This window comes from Heptranchias perlo, chromosome 3 (assembly GCF_035084215.1).
Source record: "Heptranchias perlo isolate sHepPer1 chromosome 3, sHepPer1.hap1, whole genome shotgun sequence".
Taxonomy (NCBI): domain Eukaryota; kingdom Metazoa; phylum Chordata; class Chondrichthyes; order Hexanchiformes; family Hexanchidae; genus Heptranchias; species Heptranchias perlo.
In genome coordinates this window covers 2,645,647-2,665,027 of record NC_090327.1, presented here as the reverse complement: position 1 = coordinate 2,665,027, position 19,381 = coordinate 2,645,647, and the positions used below count along the sequence as shown (strand labels likewise).

The 19,381-nt window shown below is 43.1% G+C and overlaps 1 protein-coding gene across 1 annotated transcript in view; it reads left to right on the top strand.

Moving 5' to 3' along the window:
* Positions 1 to 11,948: 11,948 nt before the first annotated feature.
* The window catches only part of npc1 (Niemann-Pick disease, type C1), a 40,975-nt gene continuing 33,542 nt past the window's right edge, over positions 11,949 to 19,381 (top strand). Inside the window, exons 1-4 of the mRNA XM_067977681.1 lie at positions 11,949 to 12,168; positions 16,261 to 16,392; positions 18,028 to 18,134; positions 19,179 to 19,339. Of these exons, the coding sequence (XP_067833782.1) occupies positions 12,100 to 12,168; positions 16,261 to 16,392; positions 18,028 to 18,134; positions 19,179 to 19,339 (469 nt within the window). The 5' untranslated portion in view covers positions 11,949 to 12,099. The remainder of the gene's footprint in view (positions 12,169 to 16,260; positions 16,393 to 18,027; positions 18,135 to 19,178; positions 19,340 to 19,381) is intronic.

Below are 19,381 nucleotides of genomic sequence, written 5' to 3'. Positions count from 1 at the left end.
ACTGGTCTGTAGTTCCCTGTTTTCTCTCTCCCTCCTTTCTTGAATAGCGGTGTTACATTTGCTACCTTCCAATCCACCAGGACCATTCTAGAATCTAGGGAATTTTGGAAGATCACAACCAATGCATCCACTATCTCTGCAGCCACCTCTTTTAGAACCCTAGGATGTAGGCAGTCAGGTCCAGGGGATTTGTCGGCTTTTAGTCCCATTAATTTCTCCAGTACTTTTTCTTTACTAATATTAATTTAAGTTCTTCACTCTCATTAGACCATTGGTTCCCCACTATTTCTGGTATGTTTTTTGTGTCTTTTACTGTGAAGACAGACACAAAATATTTGTTTAACGTCTCTGCCATTTCCTTATTCCCCATTATAATTTCTCCTGTCCTAGCCTCTAAGGGACCCATTTTTACTTTCGCTACTCTCTTCCTTTTTACATACTTGTAGAAGCTCTTACAATCCGTTTTTATATTTCTTGCTAGTTTACACTCATATTGTATTTTCTCCCTCTATCAATTTTTTGGTCATCCTTTGCTGGTTTCTAAAACTCTCCCAATCCTCAGGCTTACTACTCTTCTTGGCAACTTTATAAGCTTCTTCTTTTAATCTAATACTATCCTTAACTTCTTTCGTTAGCCACGGATGGATCACTTTTCCCATGTAGTTCTTATTTCTCAATAGAACATATATTCGTTGAAAATTATTATATATTTCTTTAAATGTTCGCCGTTGCTTATCTACCGTTATACCATTTAAACTAATTACCCAATCTACCTTAGCCAACTTGCCCCTCGTACATATATAATTGGCTTTATTTAAGTTTGAGACTCTAGTTTCGGACTTAAGTATGTCACTCTCGAATGCAACGTGAAATTCTATCATTTTATGATCACTCTTCCCCAGAGGATCCCTTACTATGAGATTACTAATTAACCCTGTCCCATTACACAAGACAAGATCTAAACTAGCTTGTTCCCTGGTTGGTTCCATGATGTATGTCTCAAATGCATTCCATGAACTCGTCCTCCAAACTACTTTTGCCAATTTGGATTGCCCAGTCTATATAAAGATTAAAGTCCCCCATGATTATTGCATCACCTTCGTAACTTCTTTCTTGATTAATACTCTGTCCAACAATATAGCTACTGTTAGAGGGCCTATAATCTACTAAGACCAGTGTTTTCTGCCCCTTGTTATTTCTTACCTCCACCCATATTGCTTCTACTTCCTGATCTTCTGAGCCAAGATCCTTTCTCACTACTGTCCTTATGTCATTCTTTATTATCAAGGCAACCCCCCCCCCCATCCCCCTCCATTTCCACTTTTCGAAACATCAAGTACCCTGGAATATTTAGTTCCCAACCTTAGTCACCATGCAACCTGTCTCTGTAATGGCTATTAGATCAAACCCATTTATCTCTATTTGTGCTATTAATTCATCTATCTCGTTACGAATGCTTCGTGCAGTCAGGTGAAGCGCCTTTAATTTTAACTTTTTATCATTTTTCCCTGATTTGATCTTATTCATTGATGTACTGATACTATGATTCTATTGACTGCTTACTGAGGAACAGCTAAGTGCATTTGGGAGTTTCTCCATCCTGTTTATAAAACTGCCTCATTTGTGCCATTGCATGGTTTCACAAAGATATGACAGAAAAAGATGGCTGCAGCATCCAAAAACATGGTTACTACTAGACTGACAATCTCTTGCCTATCTCAAGCCTTCCCAGTTCTGACCTTTCATCAGAACTGGAAGATGTTAGAGATAGGCAGCTTTTAAGCAATTGCAGCTAGGGAAAAGGGGGGCAGTGAAAGAACAAAAGAGAAAGGTCTGTGATAGGGTGGAGGGCAGGGGTAAATTAATGACAAAAGGGATGATGGTGCAGGGCAAAAGAGGGTGATAATGGGGCAAGATGGGTCCAGAGGAGGTGTAAATGGTTACAGTAGAATAGCAGAGGGGGAGGGAAGCATGGAAAATCTGGCAAAGCAGAGAGAGTTGCCGTGGCACGGGAATGTGGCGGAGGAAAGGCCATTAGACCCAGGAGTAAGGACCAGTCCCCGGCTGTGTATCGAAAAGGAATCCCCAGCCCAAGCACCAGCCCACACCTCCTCCACTCCCCGGCCGTGTAGCGACAGGGAATCCCCACCACGAGCACCAGCCCACACCTCTCTCACCCCTCCAGCCATGTACCGAAAGGAAATCCCCACCTCAAGCACCAGCCCACACCTCCCCCACCCCTCCGGCCGTGTACCGATAGGGAATCCCCACCCCGAGCACCAGCCCACACCTCCCCCACTCCCCTGCCTTGTACCAATAGGGACTCCCCAGCCCACACCTCTCTTACTCCCATTGGCTCTTGTGCAGCCATCCTCCATTACCAATGCCTGCTGTCCAAGAGAGAATGGGAGCGGGGTTAAGATGTGAACCATTAACTTTAAATAGTTAGTGCACAGAATGTTTGTAAACATTTTTTCCAACTTTAAAAAAATAGTATGGGGACATGGAGCCGATTAATGTACTCCATTCTAAAATAAAATACACTGCAGTGTTTAGAGAAATACCTGTAGATAGTGATATCATATGGAGCTGCACCAGTTTTGTTCATTCTGAGAATGTAGGCTTTTACCAGGCATTAATGCTGCTATCTACAAGTGCTTCTTCACCCTCCTACGGCTGTATTACAAAACAAACACTGCAACATACTTTTCACTGTTTCAAATGTCATTACTGAGATAACAAGTGAGACTATGTAACTAACTCACTTTTTTAAAATTTCAATCATTAGGCTCCTCCCATATTTCAACAGCTTTGCTCATCAGGCCATATTACATCAGCAGATGGTTAAACACCAGAAATTCCAGACTAAGAGCAACAATCTGATGGGAAATTTTAACTTCCTTCGCCTGGCTGAAACGTGAAGCTAGGAGTTAAAATGGAGGTGGAAGACTTACTGCTCCACCGCCATTTTGGTTACTGCCGGGTGGCCAAGGAACCCGCCCGAATCAGGCGGGATTTATCTATTATTCTATGAATATCAGGGCCCTATTACATTAATTGCGCCCCAATGCAATTTTAATGATGGATCGTGGAACTCTGCTCAGTAAAACCCGATGGTACAGCAGAAGAGGCTCAGAAAAAGAAATGTTAAAATTATTTTTGTGGGGCCAGGAGTGCTCCTCCGAGCTCCACAAGAATAATGTGGGCCCCTGTCGACTGGGCTCCTGCTCTCCGAGATCACAACCGCCCCCGTCCCGCCGCCCGGATCTACCTTCCTGCCGGCCGGTTTATACTAGCCTGGAGCCATTGAGCTGTAGCGGGGTGCCTGTTTGGCGTCCACAACTTGCCGTTGGCATGGTATTGAGGCTGCATCTTCAAAATGGGCCAGGTCCCTTGCTGGCAGGATTGAGCTCCTGCCTGATGGTTAGAATCTACCCCTCTGGCTTCAGTTCGGTAAACAGTTTTTTTTTATTCATTCATGGGATGTGGGCGTCGCTGGCAAGACCAGCATTTATTGCCCATCCCTAATTGCCATTGAGAAGGTGGTGATGAGTCGCCTTCTTGAACTGCTGCAGTCCGTGTGGTGAAGGTTCTCGCACAGTGCTATAAGGTAGGGAGTTCCAGGATTTTGACCCAGCGAAGGAACGGCGATATATTTCCAAGTCGGGATGGTGTGTGACTTGGAGGGGAATGTGCAGGTGGCGTTGTTCCCATGTGCCTGCTGCCTTTGTCTTTCTAGGCGGTAGAGGTCGCGGGTTTGGGAGGTGCTGTCGAAGAAGCCTTGGCGAGTTGCTGCAGTACATTCTGTTGATGGTACACACTGCAGCCGTGGTGCACCGGTGATGAAGGGAGTGAATGTTTAGGGTGGTGGATGGGGTGCCAATTAAATGGGCTGCTTTATCCTGGATGGTGTCGAGCTGCTTGAGTGTTGTTGGAGCTGCACTCATCCAGGCAAGTGGAGAATATTCCATCACACCCCTGACTTGTGCCTTGTAGATGGTGGAAAGGCTTTGGGGAGTCAGGAGGTGAGTCGCTCGCCGCAGAATATCCAGCCTCTGACCTCCTCTTGTAGCCACAGTATTTATGTGGCTGGTCCAGTTAAGTTTCTGGTCAATGTGACCCCCAGGATGTTGATGGTGGGGGATTCGGCGATGGTAATGTCGTTGAATGTCAAGGGGAGGTGGTTAGACTCTCTCTTGTTGGAGATGGTCATTGCCTGGCACTTGTCTGGCGCGAATGTTACTTGCCATTTATCAGCACAAGCCTGAATGTTGTCCAGGTCTTGCTGCAAGCAGGCACGGACTGCTTCATTATCTGAGGGGTTGTAAATGGAACTGAACACTGTGCAAGCATCAGCGAACATCCCCATTTCCGACCTTATGATGGAGGGAAGGTCATTGATGAAGCAGCTGAAGACGGTTGGGCCTCGGACACTGCCCTGAGGAACTCCTGCAGCAATGTCTTGGGGCTGAGATGATTGGCCTCCAACAACCACTTCCATCTTCATTTGTGCTAGGTATGACTCCAGCCACTGGAAAGTTTTCCCCCTGATTCCCATTGACTTCAATTTTACTAGGGCTCCTTGGTGCCACACTTGGTCAAATGCTGCTTTGATATCAAGGGCAGTCACTCTCACCACACCTCTGGATGTGGAGATGCCGGTGATGGACTGGGGTTGACAATTGTAAACAATTTTACAACACCAAGTTATAGTCCAGCAATTTTATTTTAAATTCACAAGCTTTCGGAGGCTACCTCCTTCCTCAGGTGAACGATGTGGAAATTTCCACATCGTTCACCTGAGGAAGGAGGTAGCCTCCGAAAGCTTGTGAATTTAAAATAAAATTGCTGGACTATAACTTGGTGTTGTAAAATTGTTTACAATTGCACACCTCTGGAATTCAGCTCTTTTGTCCATGTTTGGACCAAGGCTGTAATGAGGTCTGGAGCTGAGTGGCCCTGGCAGAACCCAAACTGAGCATCGGTGAGCAGGTTATTGTTGAGTAAGTGCCGCTTGATAGCACTGTCGACGACACCTTCCATCACTTTGCTGATGATTGAGAGTAGACTGATGAGGCGGTAATTGGCCGGATTGGATTTGTCCTGCTTTTTGTGGACAGGACATACCTAGGCAATTTTCCACATTATCGGGTAGATGCCAGTGTTGTAGCTGTACTGGAATAGCTTGGCTTGAGGCGCGGCTAGTTCTGGAGCACAAATCTTCAACACTACAGCTGAGGTTGCTATATAGAAATGTCAACTTTGAATATGGAAGTTGATTCAATAATAACCTTGAGAAGGGAATTTGATAAATATTTGAAGGGAAAAAATTTGCAGGGCTACCGTTGTGCAGCCAAAAGCTAATGCATGTTATTTATAAAAAGCAAAGAAACAGAAGAAAGACTAAGACAGAAACGAAGCAAAGCCTGTTACATTTCTTCATCATCTGACATGTTTTATTGATCTATATTTAATTTATAATAGGATAAATATGCACAATGATTCTGTCTCTTTGGTGGGGGAAATTAGTTGACAATTGCAAATTTTGCAATTGATTGTCAAAACTGTATCTTTGGCACAGGATGTTGTGATGGTTTAAGTTTGTTCTGGAGGGTAAGAGTTTGTTTTTTTACTGGAGGTGGCAATTCAAGTTTATTGGATAACAATGACAGTTGAATCCAGTGGGAGGGGTTGGCAACAGTTGGATTTTTTTTGGTGGGTGGCAAACATTTGTGGGTGAGGGTGATAGTGAATTTTTCTGGTCGAGGGTGATAGTTAGAAGTGTTCTCAGTGGATGAAAGCTTTTCACACAGAAACAAGCCATTCGGCCCAACAGGTCCATGTGAGCCTCCTCCCTCCCTTCATCTAACCCTATCAACATACCCTTCCATTCCCTTCTCCCTCATGTGTTTATCTAGCTTCCCCTTAAATGTATCTAAGCTAATCTCCTCAACTACTCCTTGTGGTAGCGAGTTTCACATTATTACCATTCTCTAGGTGAAGAAGTTTCTCCTGAATTCCCTATTGGATGGCGGTCTTTATTGAATGTTTGTTTTACTAGGAAGTCACAGCTGAAGTTCTTTTCATGGAGGTACCACTTTAAACAGGACCATTGGGTTTATCTGTTGCAAATATGATAACAGAGGAATATTCACTGTATCAGCCATTTGGAGATTCATTATTTAGAAAGGAGGCAGCCTACAGATTAAGGTCATACGAAACAAAAAGTTGCTAAAATTGACAAAATGCTTCAGAATGTTGCAAATAATAAGACAATGCTCTGAGGGGAAAAAAAACAGAAAATGCTGGAAATACTCAGCAGGTCAGGCAGCATCTGTGGAGAGAGAGAAATGCTTCAGGTTGATGACCTTTCATCAGAACCGGAACAAGTTTGAGATTTAACAGTTTATAAACAAGTACTGAGCCAGGGGGAAAAGGAGGGAGGGGTAAAGACAGGAAAGAACAAAAGGGAAGGGCTGTGATAGGGTGGAGGGCAGAAGTGATTAAATGACAAAAGGGATGATGGTGCAAGGCAAAAGGAGGTGGTAATGGGACAAGTAAATACATAGGAACATAGGAACAGGAGTAGGCCATTCAGCCCCTCGTGCCTGCTCCACCATTTGATAAGATCATGACTGATCTGTGATCTAGCTCCATATACCTGCCTTTGGCCCATATCCCTTAATACCTTTGGTTGCCAAAAAGCTATCTATCTCACATTTAAATTTAGCAATTGAGCTGGATCAATTGCCGATTACAGAAGAGAGTTCCAAACTTCTACCAACCTTTGTGTGTAGAAATGTTTTCTAATCTCGCTCCTGAAAGGTCTGGCTCTAATTTTTAGACTGTGCCCCCTACTCCTAAAATCTCCAACCAGCGGAAATAGTTTCTCTCTATCCACCCTATCCGTTTCCCCTTAATATCTTATAAACTTCGATCAGATCACCCCTTAACCTTCTAAGCTCTAGAGAATACAACCCCAATTTGTGTAATCTCTCCTCGTAACTTAATCCTTGAAGTCCAGGTATCATTCTAGTAAACCTACACTGCACTCCCTCCAAGGCCAATATGTCCTTCCGAAGGTGCGGTGCCCAGAACTGCTCACAGTACTCCAGGTGCGGTCTAACCAGGGTTTTGTATAGCTGCAGCATAACTTCTGCCCCCTTGTACTCTAGTCCTCTAGATATAAAGGCCAGCATTCCATTAGCCTTCTTCATTATTTTCTGCACCTGTTCATGACACTTCAATGATCTATGTACCTGAACCCCTAAGTCCCTTTGGACATCCACTGTTTTTAACTTTTTACCATTTAGAAAGTACCCTGTTCTATCCTTTTTTGGTTCAAAGTGGATGACCTCACATTTGTCTGTATTGAATTCCAATTGCCACAATTTTGCCCATTCACCTAATCTATCAATATCCCTTTGTAATTTTATGTTTTCATCTACACTGCTTACAATGCCACCAATCTTTGTGTCATCGGCAAACTTAGATATGAGACTTTCTATGCCTTCATCTAAGTCGTTAATAAATATTGTGAATAATTGAGGCCCCAAGACAGATCCCTGCAGGACTCCACTAGTCACATCCTGCCAATGTGAATACTTACCCATTATCCCTACTCTCTGTCGCCTTTCGTTCAGCCAATTTCCTAACCAAGTCTGTACTTTTCCCTCGATTCCATGGGCTTCTAACTTAGCTAACAGTCTCTTATGTGGGACCTTATCAAATGTCTTCTGGAAGTCCATATAAATAACATCCATTGACATTCCCCTGTCCACTACTTTAGTCACCTCTTCAAAAAATTCAATCAGGTTTAATACCTTTCAAAAGTGAAGATGAGGGAGATAAAATAACAATTTCTTGGTTAAATGAAGAAGGAAAGACTTGCATTTAGATGACGCCTTAATATGGATTTCAGAAAGATCTTGACTTTGTGCGATGGTGTAATTTTTATTTCTAGTCGGGAGAGATGTAAAACAGGCTGCCTACCTGCTATCACCTATTGTACACTATCGCACAAAGTCAAAATCTATACTAATAAGTTACTGTTTTTATGTATGCAGACATGGAAGCCATATTGTGGACATCAAGATTCTGCAAAGAGAAATTAGATGCGTGACAAGATTGCTTGTTTTTGGTGGTACTGGTTGAGGTAGAAATGTTAGCCAAGACACATGACCTCTCTGCTCCTTTTCAAATAATGCCATAGGTTCTTTGACATCCATCTGAACCAGTGAAACAGGCAGATATCTTGGTTTAATATCTCATCCAAAGGACAATGGAGCACTTCCTCAGTACTGTCATCGGACATGTCATCTTGGATTCAACTTGACCCCAAAGATAACCCACTTACCACCCCCAGGAGGATACCTGTACTCACAGAAGGATAGTCATACACTATTTACACAAGAGTGCTATTATTTTTCAGAGTAGGATGCATCAAATTATAGATTTATAGAATCATGCAGCACAGAAGGAGGCCATTCGGCCCATCATGCCTGTGCCAGCTCTTTATCCCACTCCCCTGCTCTTTCCCCAATTTTTTCCTATTCAAGTATATATCCAATTGCCTTTTGAAACTTACTATTGGATCTGCTTCCACCACCCTTTCAGGCAGTGCTTTCCAGATCATAACAACTCGCTGCCTAAAAAGAATTCTCCTCATCTCTCCGTGCAGGGAAGGGAGGAGGCTCATGTGGACCACAAACACCGGCATGGACCTGTTGGGCTGAATAGCCTGTTTCTGTGCTATACATTTTATGTAATTCTATGTAATTCCTCTGGTTCTTTTGCCTGTTATCTTTAATCTGAGTCCTCTGGTTACTTCCGCCAGTGGAAAGTTTCAAAACCTTTCATAACTTTGAAAACCTCAATTAAATCTCCCCTTAACCTTCTCTGGTCTAAGGAGAACAATCCCAGCTTTTCTAGTCTCTCCACATAACTCAAGTCCTTCATAAGTGGTACCATTCTGGTAAATCTCCTCTGCACCCTCTCCAAGGCCTTGACATCCAAGGCAATGAATTACATATTACATAGAATTTACAGCACAGAAACAGCCATTCAGCCCAATTGGTCTATGCTGGTGTTTACGCTCCACATGAGCCTCCTCTCACTTTACTACATCTCACCCTATCAACTTATCCTTCTTTTCCTTTCTTCCTCATGTACTCATCTTGCTTCTCCTTAAATGCATCTATGCTATTTGCCTCAACCACTCCATGTGGAAGCAAGTTGCACATTCTCACCACTTGTCTGAGTAAAGAAGTTTCTCCTGACTTCCTTATTGGATTTATTAAATACTATCTTACATTTATGGCCCCTAGTAGAAGTGGAAACATCTCTACGTCTACCGTATCGAACTCCTTCATAATTTTAAAGACCTCTATCAGATCACCTCTCAGCCTTCACTTTCTCCTAATTATAATAGTGACTACACTTCAAAAGCACTTCATCGGCTGTACAGCACTTAGGGACATCCTGCGGTCGTGAATGGTGCTATTCTAGAGAAAGGTGCTTTTCTAGAGAAAAGAGCCACAGCCTGTTCAGTCTTTCCTAATAGTTACAACCTATCAGTTCTGATATCTAAATGCTGGCCTTGCCAGCGACGCCCACATCCCGTGAACGAATAAAAAAAAATCATCCTTGTAAATCTTTTTTTGCACTTTCTCCAGTGCCTCCACACCAGGTTATATTTTTGAATTAAAAGGACAAGCCTCATTCCAAGCAAGAGTTGCTTCCGCGGCCAGTGAGCACTGCAGGGATTGGAGGGGATAATCGACGCTCACAATCACATTGCGATTTAATTTTTATTGTTTGTCAATCATATTTATGTGGTGGCACTGGGGGAAACAGTGTTACCCCTACAAATTGTACAAAAAAAACGCCAAGGGAGAATTGTAGGGCAGTGCCCTGGAAAAGAAGCACTTGGTATCTGACTGGAGGGCATATTGGATACGGGTGGCAACATTATTATTTAAATTTGATAAGTTTTCTTTATTTTTTTTATGATTTGGGTTTCTATTAGCTTTGCCCCTGTAAAAAGGCGTTTGATTTTGTTTTGGTTTTTGATGACAGATTTAAGGTGATTGGCAAAAGAACCAAAGGCGATGTGAGAAACAACTTCTTTACACAGTGAGTGGTTAGGATCTGGAAAGCGCTGCTGAAAGGGTGGTGGAGGCAGATTCAAAGGTGGCTTTCAAAGAGGAATCGGATAAATACTTGAAGGGAAAAAATTTGCAGAGCTACAGGGAAAGAGCGGGGGATTGGGACTAACTGGATTGCTCTTACAAAGATCCAGCATGGGCTCGAATGGCCTCCTTGTGTGCTGTAACCATTCTACGATTCTATGACACTGGGGGCAACTCATTGCCTCCTTATAAGACCATAATAAGACCATGAGAGATAGGAGCAGGAGTAGGCCATTCGGCCCCTCGAGCCTGCTCCGCCATTCAATGAGATCATGGCTGATCTGATTTTTACCTCAACTCCACTTTCCTGCCTTTTCCCCATATCCTTTAACTCCTTTGCTGATCAAAAATTTGTCTAACTCAGCCTTGAATGTATTCAATGACTCGGCCTCCGCAGCTTTTTGGGGTAAAGAATTCCAAAGATTCACGACCCTCTGGGAGAAGAAATTCCTCCTCATTTCCGTCTTAAATGGGCGATCCCTTATTCTGAGACTATGCCCCCTAGTTTTAGGTTCCCCCATGAGGGGTAACACCCTCTCAGCATCTACCCTATCGAGTCCCCTCAGAATCTTGTATGTTTCAATAAGATCTCCTCTCATTCTTCTAAATTCCAATGAGTATAGACCCAACCTGTTCAATCTTTCCTCATGAGACAACCCTTCCATACCCGGAATCAACCTAGTGAACCTTCTCTGAACTGCCTCCAATGCAAGTATGTCCTTCTTTAAATAAGGGCACCAGAACTGTACGCAGTACTCCAGGTGTGGTCTCACCAGCACCCTGTACAGTTGTAGCATGACTTCCCTGCTTTTATACCCCATTGCCCCTATAAATAAAGGCCAATATTCCGTTTGCCTTCCGGATTACCTGCTGCACCTGTACGTTGACTTTTTGTACGAGGACACCCAGATCCCTCTGTTCCGCAGCATTTTGTAGTATCTCTCCATTCAAATAATATTTTGCTTTTTTATTTTTCCTCCCAAAGTGGATGACTTCACATTTTCCCACATTATATTCCATCTGCCAAATTTTTGCCCATTCGCTTAACCTGTCAATATCCCTTTGCAGACACTTTGTGTCCTCATCGCGACTTGCTTTTCCACCTATCTTTGCGTCATCAGCAAATTTGGCCACAAGACACTCTGTTCCTTCATCCAAGTCATTGATATATATTGTAGTCATGATGTGGAGATGCCGGTGATGGACTGGGGTTGACAATTGTAAACAATTTTACAACACCAAGTTATAGTCCAGCAATTTTATTTTAAATTCACAAGCTTTCGGAGGCTACCTCCTTCGTCAGGTGAACGATGTGAAAATGAAATAAATGCGATTTCATCTCGAGGATTTCATTTTCACATCGTTCACCTGACGAAGGAGGTAGCCTCCGAAAGCTTGTGAATTTAAAATAAAATTGCTGGACTATAACTTGGTGTTGTAAAATTGTTTACAATATATATTGTAAATAGCTGAGGCCCCAGCACTGATCCCTGCGGCACCCCGCTAGTTACAGATTGCCATGTTGAGAATGACCCTTTTATCCCGACTATGGGTTTCTAAACAAAAAGGCAGTGTTTGTCTTGACATCTGCGGTTGGCACAGAGTGTTGGGGGAGGAGAAGGGAGGAGCTGTGGATGGATCGTCCCCGAGTGACGCCGCGGGGGGAGGGGGGTGGTGGGGTTGATTTGGGGGGCGGAGGGGCGGGGTCTGAGCGGCCGAAGCAACGAGTAAGAAAAGTAGGGGGCGGGTTGCGAGCGTTTTTTCGGGCGGAGGCAGAGCCGGTATTAGGGTATAAAATGACGGCGCGGCGGAAGAGGAGTAGTGAGATTTAGCGGCCTATCTATCGCCCGTACAGTCGGTCGGACTTACCCTTTTCCCCCCCCCCTGGTGCCGCCGCCGCCGCCACACGATGAAGAACTGGAGCCTGGGAGCCGCGGCCGCGCTCCTCTTGCTGATCCTGAAGCTTCCCGAACGTTCGGTGAGTGGCGCGAGCGACAGTTTGAATCCAACGGTCGTCCGACCGACCGACCGGCTCGCTCCTTGTATCCTCACCCGGGGAGGCCGGGAGACAGACCGAACCGGGGTGTGGAGTTAGCCGGCTGATGAGGCGGGGGGCGGGTGTGTGTGTGTGTGGGCGCTCGGGGTACGGGGGAGGCTGTCGTGTGTTTTATTTCCCCCCTCCTCCCGGCATCGCAACCGGACGATCTGTCGTCGCGACCCCCTGTGCCTCGATAGTGAGGGGTTGGGTGGAAAGATCGATTATGAATAGGGAGGGAGGGGGGGGTTGTTGGGATGTATCTGCCGTGGGGACTGCGCTTGATACCCAGGTTGTAGTCGGGGTGGCTTATAGATTTCCCCCCCCCCCCCCCGGGGTCTGGCCGGTGTGAAGGGGGTGGAATGGGCGATGGGGGCCCTGCCGTTCCTGTCCCCACGTGACTCACATCTTGTCACCCGAGCCGTGGTCCGATCGGGCTCTGTGGCTACTGCGCCTGCGCGCTGATAGTTTCCTCGTGACCTTTGAGCTGTCACTAAAGCTATCATTGCAGATAGAGGGGCCGAAACATGCATCATAAGGACATAAGAAATAGGAGCAGGAGTAGGCCAATCGGCCCCTCGAGCCTGCTCTGCTGTTCAATAAGATCATGGCTGATCTGATCCTAACCTCAAATCTAAATTCATGTCCAATTTCCTGCCCGCTCCCCGTAACCCCTAATTCCCTTTACTTCTAGGAAACTATCAATTTCAGTTTTAAATTTATTTAATGATTTAGCTTCCTGGGGCAGCAAATTCCACAGACCTATGACCTGCTGAGTGAAGAAGTTTCTCCTCATCTCAGTTTTGAAAGAGCAGCCCCTTATCCTAAGATTATGCCCCCTCGTTCTAGTTTCACCCATCCTTGGGAACATCCTTACTGCATCCACCTGATCAAGCCCCTTCACAATCTTATATGTTTCAATAAGATCGCCTCTCATTCTTCTGAACTCCAATGAGTAGAGTCCCAATCTACTCAACCTCTCCTCAGCTGTCACTAAAGCTATCATTGCAGATAAAGAGGGGCAGAAACATGCACAATGTGTATCTGAGGATGATTGACCTAGACTAGACTCTTGGCCAGTCTTGCAGTGTCTTCCTCTTTTTTTAAAAAAACATACTGTTTGTTTTTAAATTGTTTTGTGTCCTTGTAGCTCAAGGGTGAGATCATGTGTTTTATTTGCCAACAATGAAAACTTGTTTAGTTAGCAAAAAGCAGCTTTCTGTAGTTACTGATAAGCTTAGAGTGCACTTCACGAATGGTTGTCAAGTGGTGTATTACATTTCATGGTCTGCATATTTTTCTGATCATGAATCTTGTAGCACTGAAGGAAGTCATTTGGTCCACTGTGCCTGTGCTGGCTCTTTGAACCAATTAGTCTGATGACTTCCTTTCTTCTCCCCCCCCCCCCCCCCTCCCAAACATAATCCTGCATTTTTTTTTTCTCAAGTATATGTCCCATTCCCTTTTTGACAGTTTCTAGTGAATCTGCTTCCACCACCCTTTAGGCAGTGCATTCCAGATCATAATTTGCTATATTTTTATAAAGAAATTCTTGCTTCTGGCTCTTTAGCCAATCACCTTTAAATCTGTTGCCTGGTTGCTGACCCTTCTGCCAGTGGAAAGTTTCTCCTTATTTACTCTATTTAGTGGTGTAATCTTTTAAGATCCTACTTTAATCTTCCTGTGGCTGCTTTCTCCCCTACAAAAAATCCCAATTTTATCAGATTTGAGTGTTCAAATTCTACTTGTTCAAATATTGACAATGCTAAGACCAGATCTGATCTTAGCATTGTCAATATTTGAACAAGTAGACTTGAGAAATGTGTAATTAGTGTCTCAATACAATTTATTATAGTATTTCCTCTTAATGTTTAAGGGCTTTTTAACATTTTCCCAGTTGAGATTAATCATGACTATTTGTTATCTTCACATCCTGTTAAGATCTAACAAGCCTTAAGAAATGACTTTGACCCAGCCTCCATCCTGTAGGTTACCACTGTTCAACATTGCCTAGGAAATTGCTAACCAATCCCCTCAGATATGGGAGGATATCTTGCTTCTCAGGAAGGGAAGTTTGCCCTGAAAGTCAAGATTCCTGTTCTTAATGATCCAATAAACCCCTGCAGGCAACAGTGTGGCCATCTGAGTGGGATTTGACTTCTCTCTGCCCTGTGTGGTCAAGTAGTTGGGTGAGAATGCAATCAGCCAAATGACTGGCCACTTGGGAGATGGTCAATGGCTTCAGGTGATAAAGGGAGAGAATATTTGGAGGGAAAAATCTATGGGTTGGCTGCAACAGATGTTCAGTAACCAAGATAATTTCTCACCTCAACCCCATCCCTTTGTTTTCCCCTGCCCCCCCCCTTCCCCTTGCCTTTTTGTTCATGGGATGAGACTTTTGGTCTAATCACATTTTTGCTGTGCATTGTTGCCTGGCCTAGATCAGAGTGGCTTTGACAGGATTTGAGTGGGTTGTTACCTGCAAAGTCAAGTGACAGCTGCTCAGAGTTAGCTGAACTTGTACTTTTTTTAGCATTTAGTACTGCAGTGTTTTGGTTGCATGCAGCCAGATGTAAGATTCAATGAAAGTACTTGTTTACCTGTACCCATGAGTTGATTTTTGGAGCTGCTAATTTTTTAAATATTGCTTAACACATATATTTTAGGATTTTTCAACAATTTAAAAACACACTAAATACATAGTTTAATTTCAGACACTTAATTAAACAGTGAATTTGAGAATTGGATATGTACCTAAAGTGCTGTAAGCTGCAGGGCTACAGACTGGGTGCTGGAAGGTGGGATTAGAATGGGCACCTGGTTGTTGTTCTTCAAGCTGGCATGGACATGATGGGCTGAATGGCCCCCTTCTGTGCTGTACCTTTTCTATGGTTCTGAGAACAAGCAGAGTAGAGGCTAAGGATGTTGTGCTTTAAGCAATTGCCATCAAAACAAATGCTTTAATTTTCATGAAACACTTTAGATGTCCAAAAAAAGTGCTAATGAACCATTCCCTCTCTGTTCAGGTTTTCCCCAGGTGGGGCTAGTTTCCCTGTGTCTAGCCTCTGGTTGGCACAGTACTTGGTATAGAGCTGTGGATGGGGGCTCTCTGTATTGGGAATCTGTAGCCTTGTCAAAAGTGCTTCAACTGCTAAAGACCTTGAACTAGTGGCCTTTTTTAAAAAAAGTCAATACTTTACAAAATCAGATGTCCTCAGATCATGCTACTGTCATGTTTCTAATTATAACTGTTGCTTTTATTTCCTAAAACTCCTACTTCCACATTCACATTTGTCCAGTAACTACAATGAAATAAACTGCCACAGCATTTGGTGGCCTCATCTGTACCTGAAGAATAAAAAAACCACTGCAGCACATGCTACAAACTTTAGTGTTTTTTTGACATTTAGTTGATGTCTTTCTTTCCTGATTCTTCATAGAATTTTACAGCACAGAAACAGGCCACTTGGTCCAACAGTTCTGTATGTTCCATGTGAGCTTCTGATCAGCATATCTTTCCATTTCTTTATCCCTCCATGTTCATCTAGTTTCCCCTTAATGCTATTTGCCTCACCTACTCCTTGTGGTAGCAAGTTCCACATTCTAACCACTGAGTAAAGATGTTTCTCCTGAATTCCTCATTTATTAGTGACTTATATATATATATATATATATATATATATATATATATATTGTGACCCTAGATTTGGACTCTATCAAGTGGCAACATCTTTACATCAGCCCTATCCAACCCCTTTCATAATTTTAAAGACCCCCTACCAGGTCACTCCTCGCACTTCTAGAGACATGTTAGTGCTCACTACCTGGGCTGACCAAGGGGAATGAATGGCAGCTTGGGTAAGGAGTGGCCAAATTCTACATGAGCCTCTGCTCTCAGAAGGAAAACTCCTTCTTCTAAACTTTGGTACCTACAGCATAGCATGCCCTAATACTCTGTACAAACCACTTCTGTTGACTAGCGTTGCTATTTGACACACAATCTGAATATAAACCTAGTAACTTTTTTATCTCTAGGTATTTGCACAAAATGCAACTTGTGTTTGGTACGGAGAATGTGGGACGGATACAACCACACACAAGCGGTACAACTGTAAATATGATGGTGCACCAAAACCATTGCCTAAAGCAGGATATGAATTAATTAAAGTAAGTGATCGCCATGGTTTTTAAATCTTGATTGGTCAACAAGGAATCTACTGAAGGTTATTTTTAGTTTTTAAAAAAAAGGATTTTCTGGTTGGCGACATTTCTTGCAAGCTAAACAGATCACTGACTGTTTGTTTGTCTACAGCCTTTCAGTGTGTCTTTGAAAGAGCCACAAATTAGAATCAGTCTCATAATGGAAAACATTTTTAAACTTAAAATGGGAAGGTTTAAGTTGAGTATCTTGAGCAGAATAAATTTGTGTCCAGCTGTATAGAATCATATAGCAGAGGGAGCCCATTATGCCTGAACTGCCTCTCTGAAAATATTTTTAAAAAAAATCTCAATGGCTAGTTCTACAACATGCCATGAGGATTGTGGGGGTTTTTGTTTTTGCCCAGAAATAGCAGCAATTTTAACTTTAAGTGCAAAATTGGGATAGAATGTGTTATTTCTTCTATGCAGCAAGTGGGAACGTCAGCTTGTTCAGCATGACTGGCAGATTATCTGTGTCCCCCCACCCCCTGTGCTGATCTGCCAGCTGACTGGTTCTATGAAAACAAACATACAGCACGGGGGCCATTTGGCCCATTGTGCCTATGCTGGCTCTTTGAAAGACTATCCATTTAGTCCTATAAACCCTGCAAATGTTTCCTTTTCAAATGAATATCCAGCCCCCTTTTGACAATTACAATTGAATCTGCTTTCCCTTTTTCCACCCCCCCCCCCCACATTCTAGATCATCCCTGGGCGCTGCTGCTTCCCTGCAATGTTTTTGGCAGTGTTAAGATGAATCTAAATGTTGACGGGTATTTCAGGTTCTCCAGCATTTGGGAGAAACTGATCTAAGGTCTCTGGCAATATTGCAGAAAACAACTCATGCCCCCAGTCTGAGCTGGTTGTTAGTAAGTACTTGGTATGTGATGTTTGTTTCCCAACCTGCAACTACCCCACTATCTTCATCAAAAAACTCAGCCTCAATGATTCATAACAGCTCAAGCTACATGTTGAGATCTGAGTTAGCCTGCCATGATCTCTTGAATCAAAGATGCATTGGTAGTATACTCATCCTATAATGCCCCAGCTGATTTTAGTCAAAAGCAAAATTCTGTGGATGCTGGAAATCTGAAATAAAAACAGAAAATGCTGGAAGTACTCAAAGTCAGGCAGCATCTAGAGAAAGTTAATGTTTCTTTCTCTACAGATGCTGCCTGACAACATTCAAGAAGCATTTGGATGAGCACTTGAAATGCCATAGCATACAAGGCTACGGACCAAATGCTGGAATATGGGATTAGATTAGACTGGGCTTGATGGCCGGCGCGGACACGATGGGCCGAAGGGCCTCTATCCGTGCTGTATAACTCTGACTCTATGACTTGCTGGAGTACTTTCAGCATTTTCTGTTAAGATTTTCCTGTCTTGCTGAGCCTTGAATCTAATGACAAACTGGTGCTGTATCTTTTCTAAAAGATACAAAACCATTCCTTGTCAATTGCTCTTGCATCATGGCAATTTTCCACAAGTTTTGGTTCTTGAAGAAAATATTTGAAAATTAATGGATGCAGTTTTCAAAGTGACTGAATTTCAAAACTAGTGCTATGTAGCCTTTCACTTTTGTAATTCTGTCCCCTCCAGGAAGTGTGCCCCAATTATTTCTATGGAAACGTTAATCTCTGCTGTGATGTTCAACAACTGCACACACTTAAGGATAATATGCAGCTACCACTACAGTTCTTGTCCAGGTATCCTCATTCTTTGTCTTTTTTGCTTTAAAACATGTTCTGATCCAGATACAAGTTCCTATTATCCCTTAGAGGCTTATGCCAGGAGGCCCATGAATATTGCTAATGACTTTTGACAGACCTTTCTGTAGCAAGACAGATGCACAAAGATTGCAAAGTGTCCAGGTGAAAGTTGGCCTTTACTACAACACTAAAGTCTCTTGTTTCTTTTGAGGTTCAGCTGTGAAACATTGTTTTAGCTGCTGTATTAACTTGGGGCTTGCTTTTAAAGCTGTTTGTTTGTTGAGCTGTAGCAGATCAGAGAATACAAGCTGTACTTCATCTTTGTGATGTGTATATCATCCTCTGATTAAGTCTCTCTCCTTTTCCTACCCTTACACATCTGATCTAGGACTAATTCCATTCCATTGTATCTTGTTGGCTACCAGGCTATTTGGGATGCCAGTGGACTTTAATGTCTTACAAAGCTAGGTGGGAAAGTAAGCTGTGAGGACAGTCTGCAAAGGGATATACAGGTTAAGTGGGCGAGAAGGTGGCAGATGAGTATGATGTCATTCACATCTGTAGGAAGAATAGAAAAACAGAATATCTTTTAAATGGTGAGAAACTATTGAATGTTGTTCAGACTTGGGTGTCCTGGTACAAGAAACAGTTAGCATGCAGGTACAGCAAGCAATTAGGAAAGCAAATGGCATGTTGGCCTTTATTCCAAGGGGGTTGGAGTATAAGAGTAAGTCTTGCTACAATTGTACAGGGCTTTGGTGAAACCTCACCTGGAGTATTGAATACAGTTTTGGCCTCCTTACCTAAGGAAGGATATATTTGCCTTTAGAGGCAGTACAATGAAGGTTTGAGATGCTGAATGGCCTCCTCCTGTCCCTATGCCTGAAGACCAAGCTGACAAACAGTTTGTTCATATTACTGACTACACCATGCTGAATTGAATATTTTTACAAAACAAAAGCTGGTTGTTTGTAGCATTTACTATTTGCCTTTATATTTAAAAAAAAACAACTTACACATGCCTAAATGTTTGATTTGCAGATGTCCATCTTGTTTTCATAATTTCTTGACCTTTTACTGTGAACTGACTTGCAGTCCTACTCAAAGCTTGTTTCTCAATGCCACCAAATTTGAATCATATGATCAGAACCAAACCAGCATCACTGAGGTGGAATATTACATTGGATCAAGTTTTGCAAATGGTGAGAATTCCAATTTTTTTCCTTTTTTAAAGATTCAAAAAG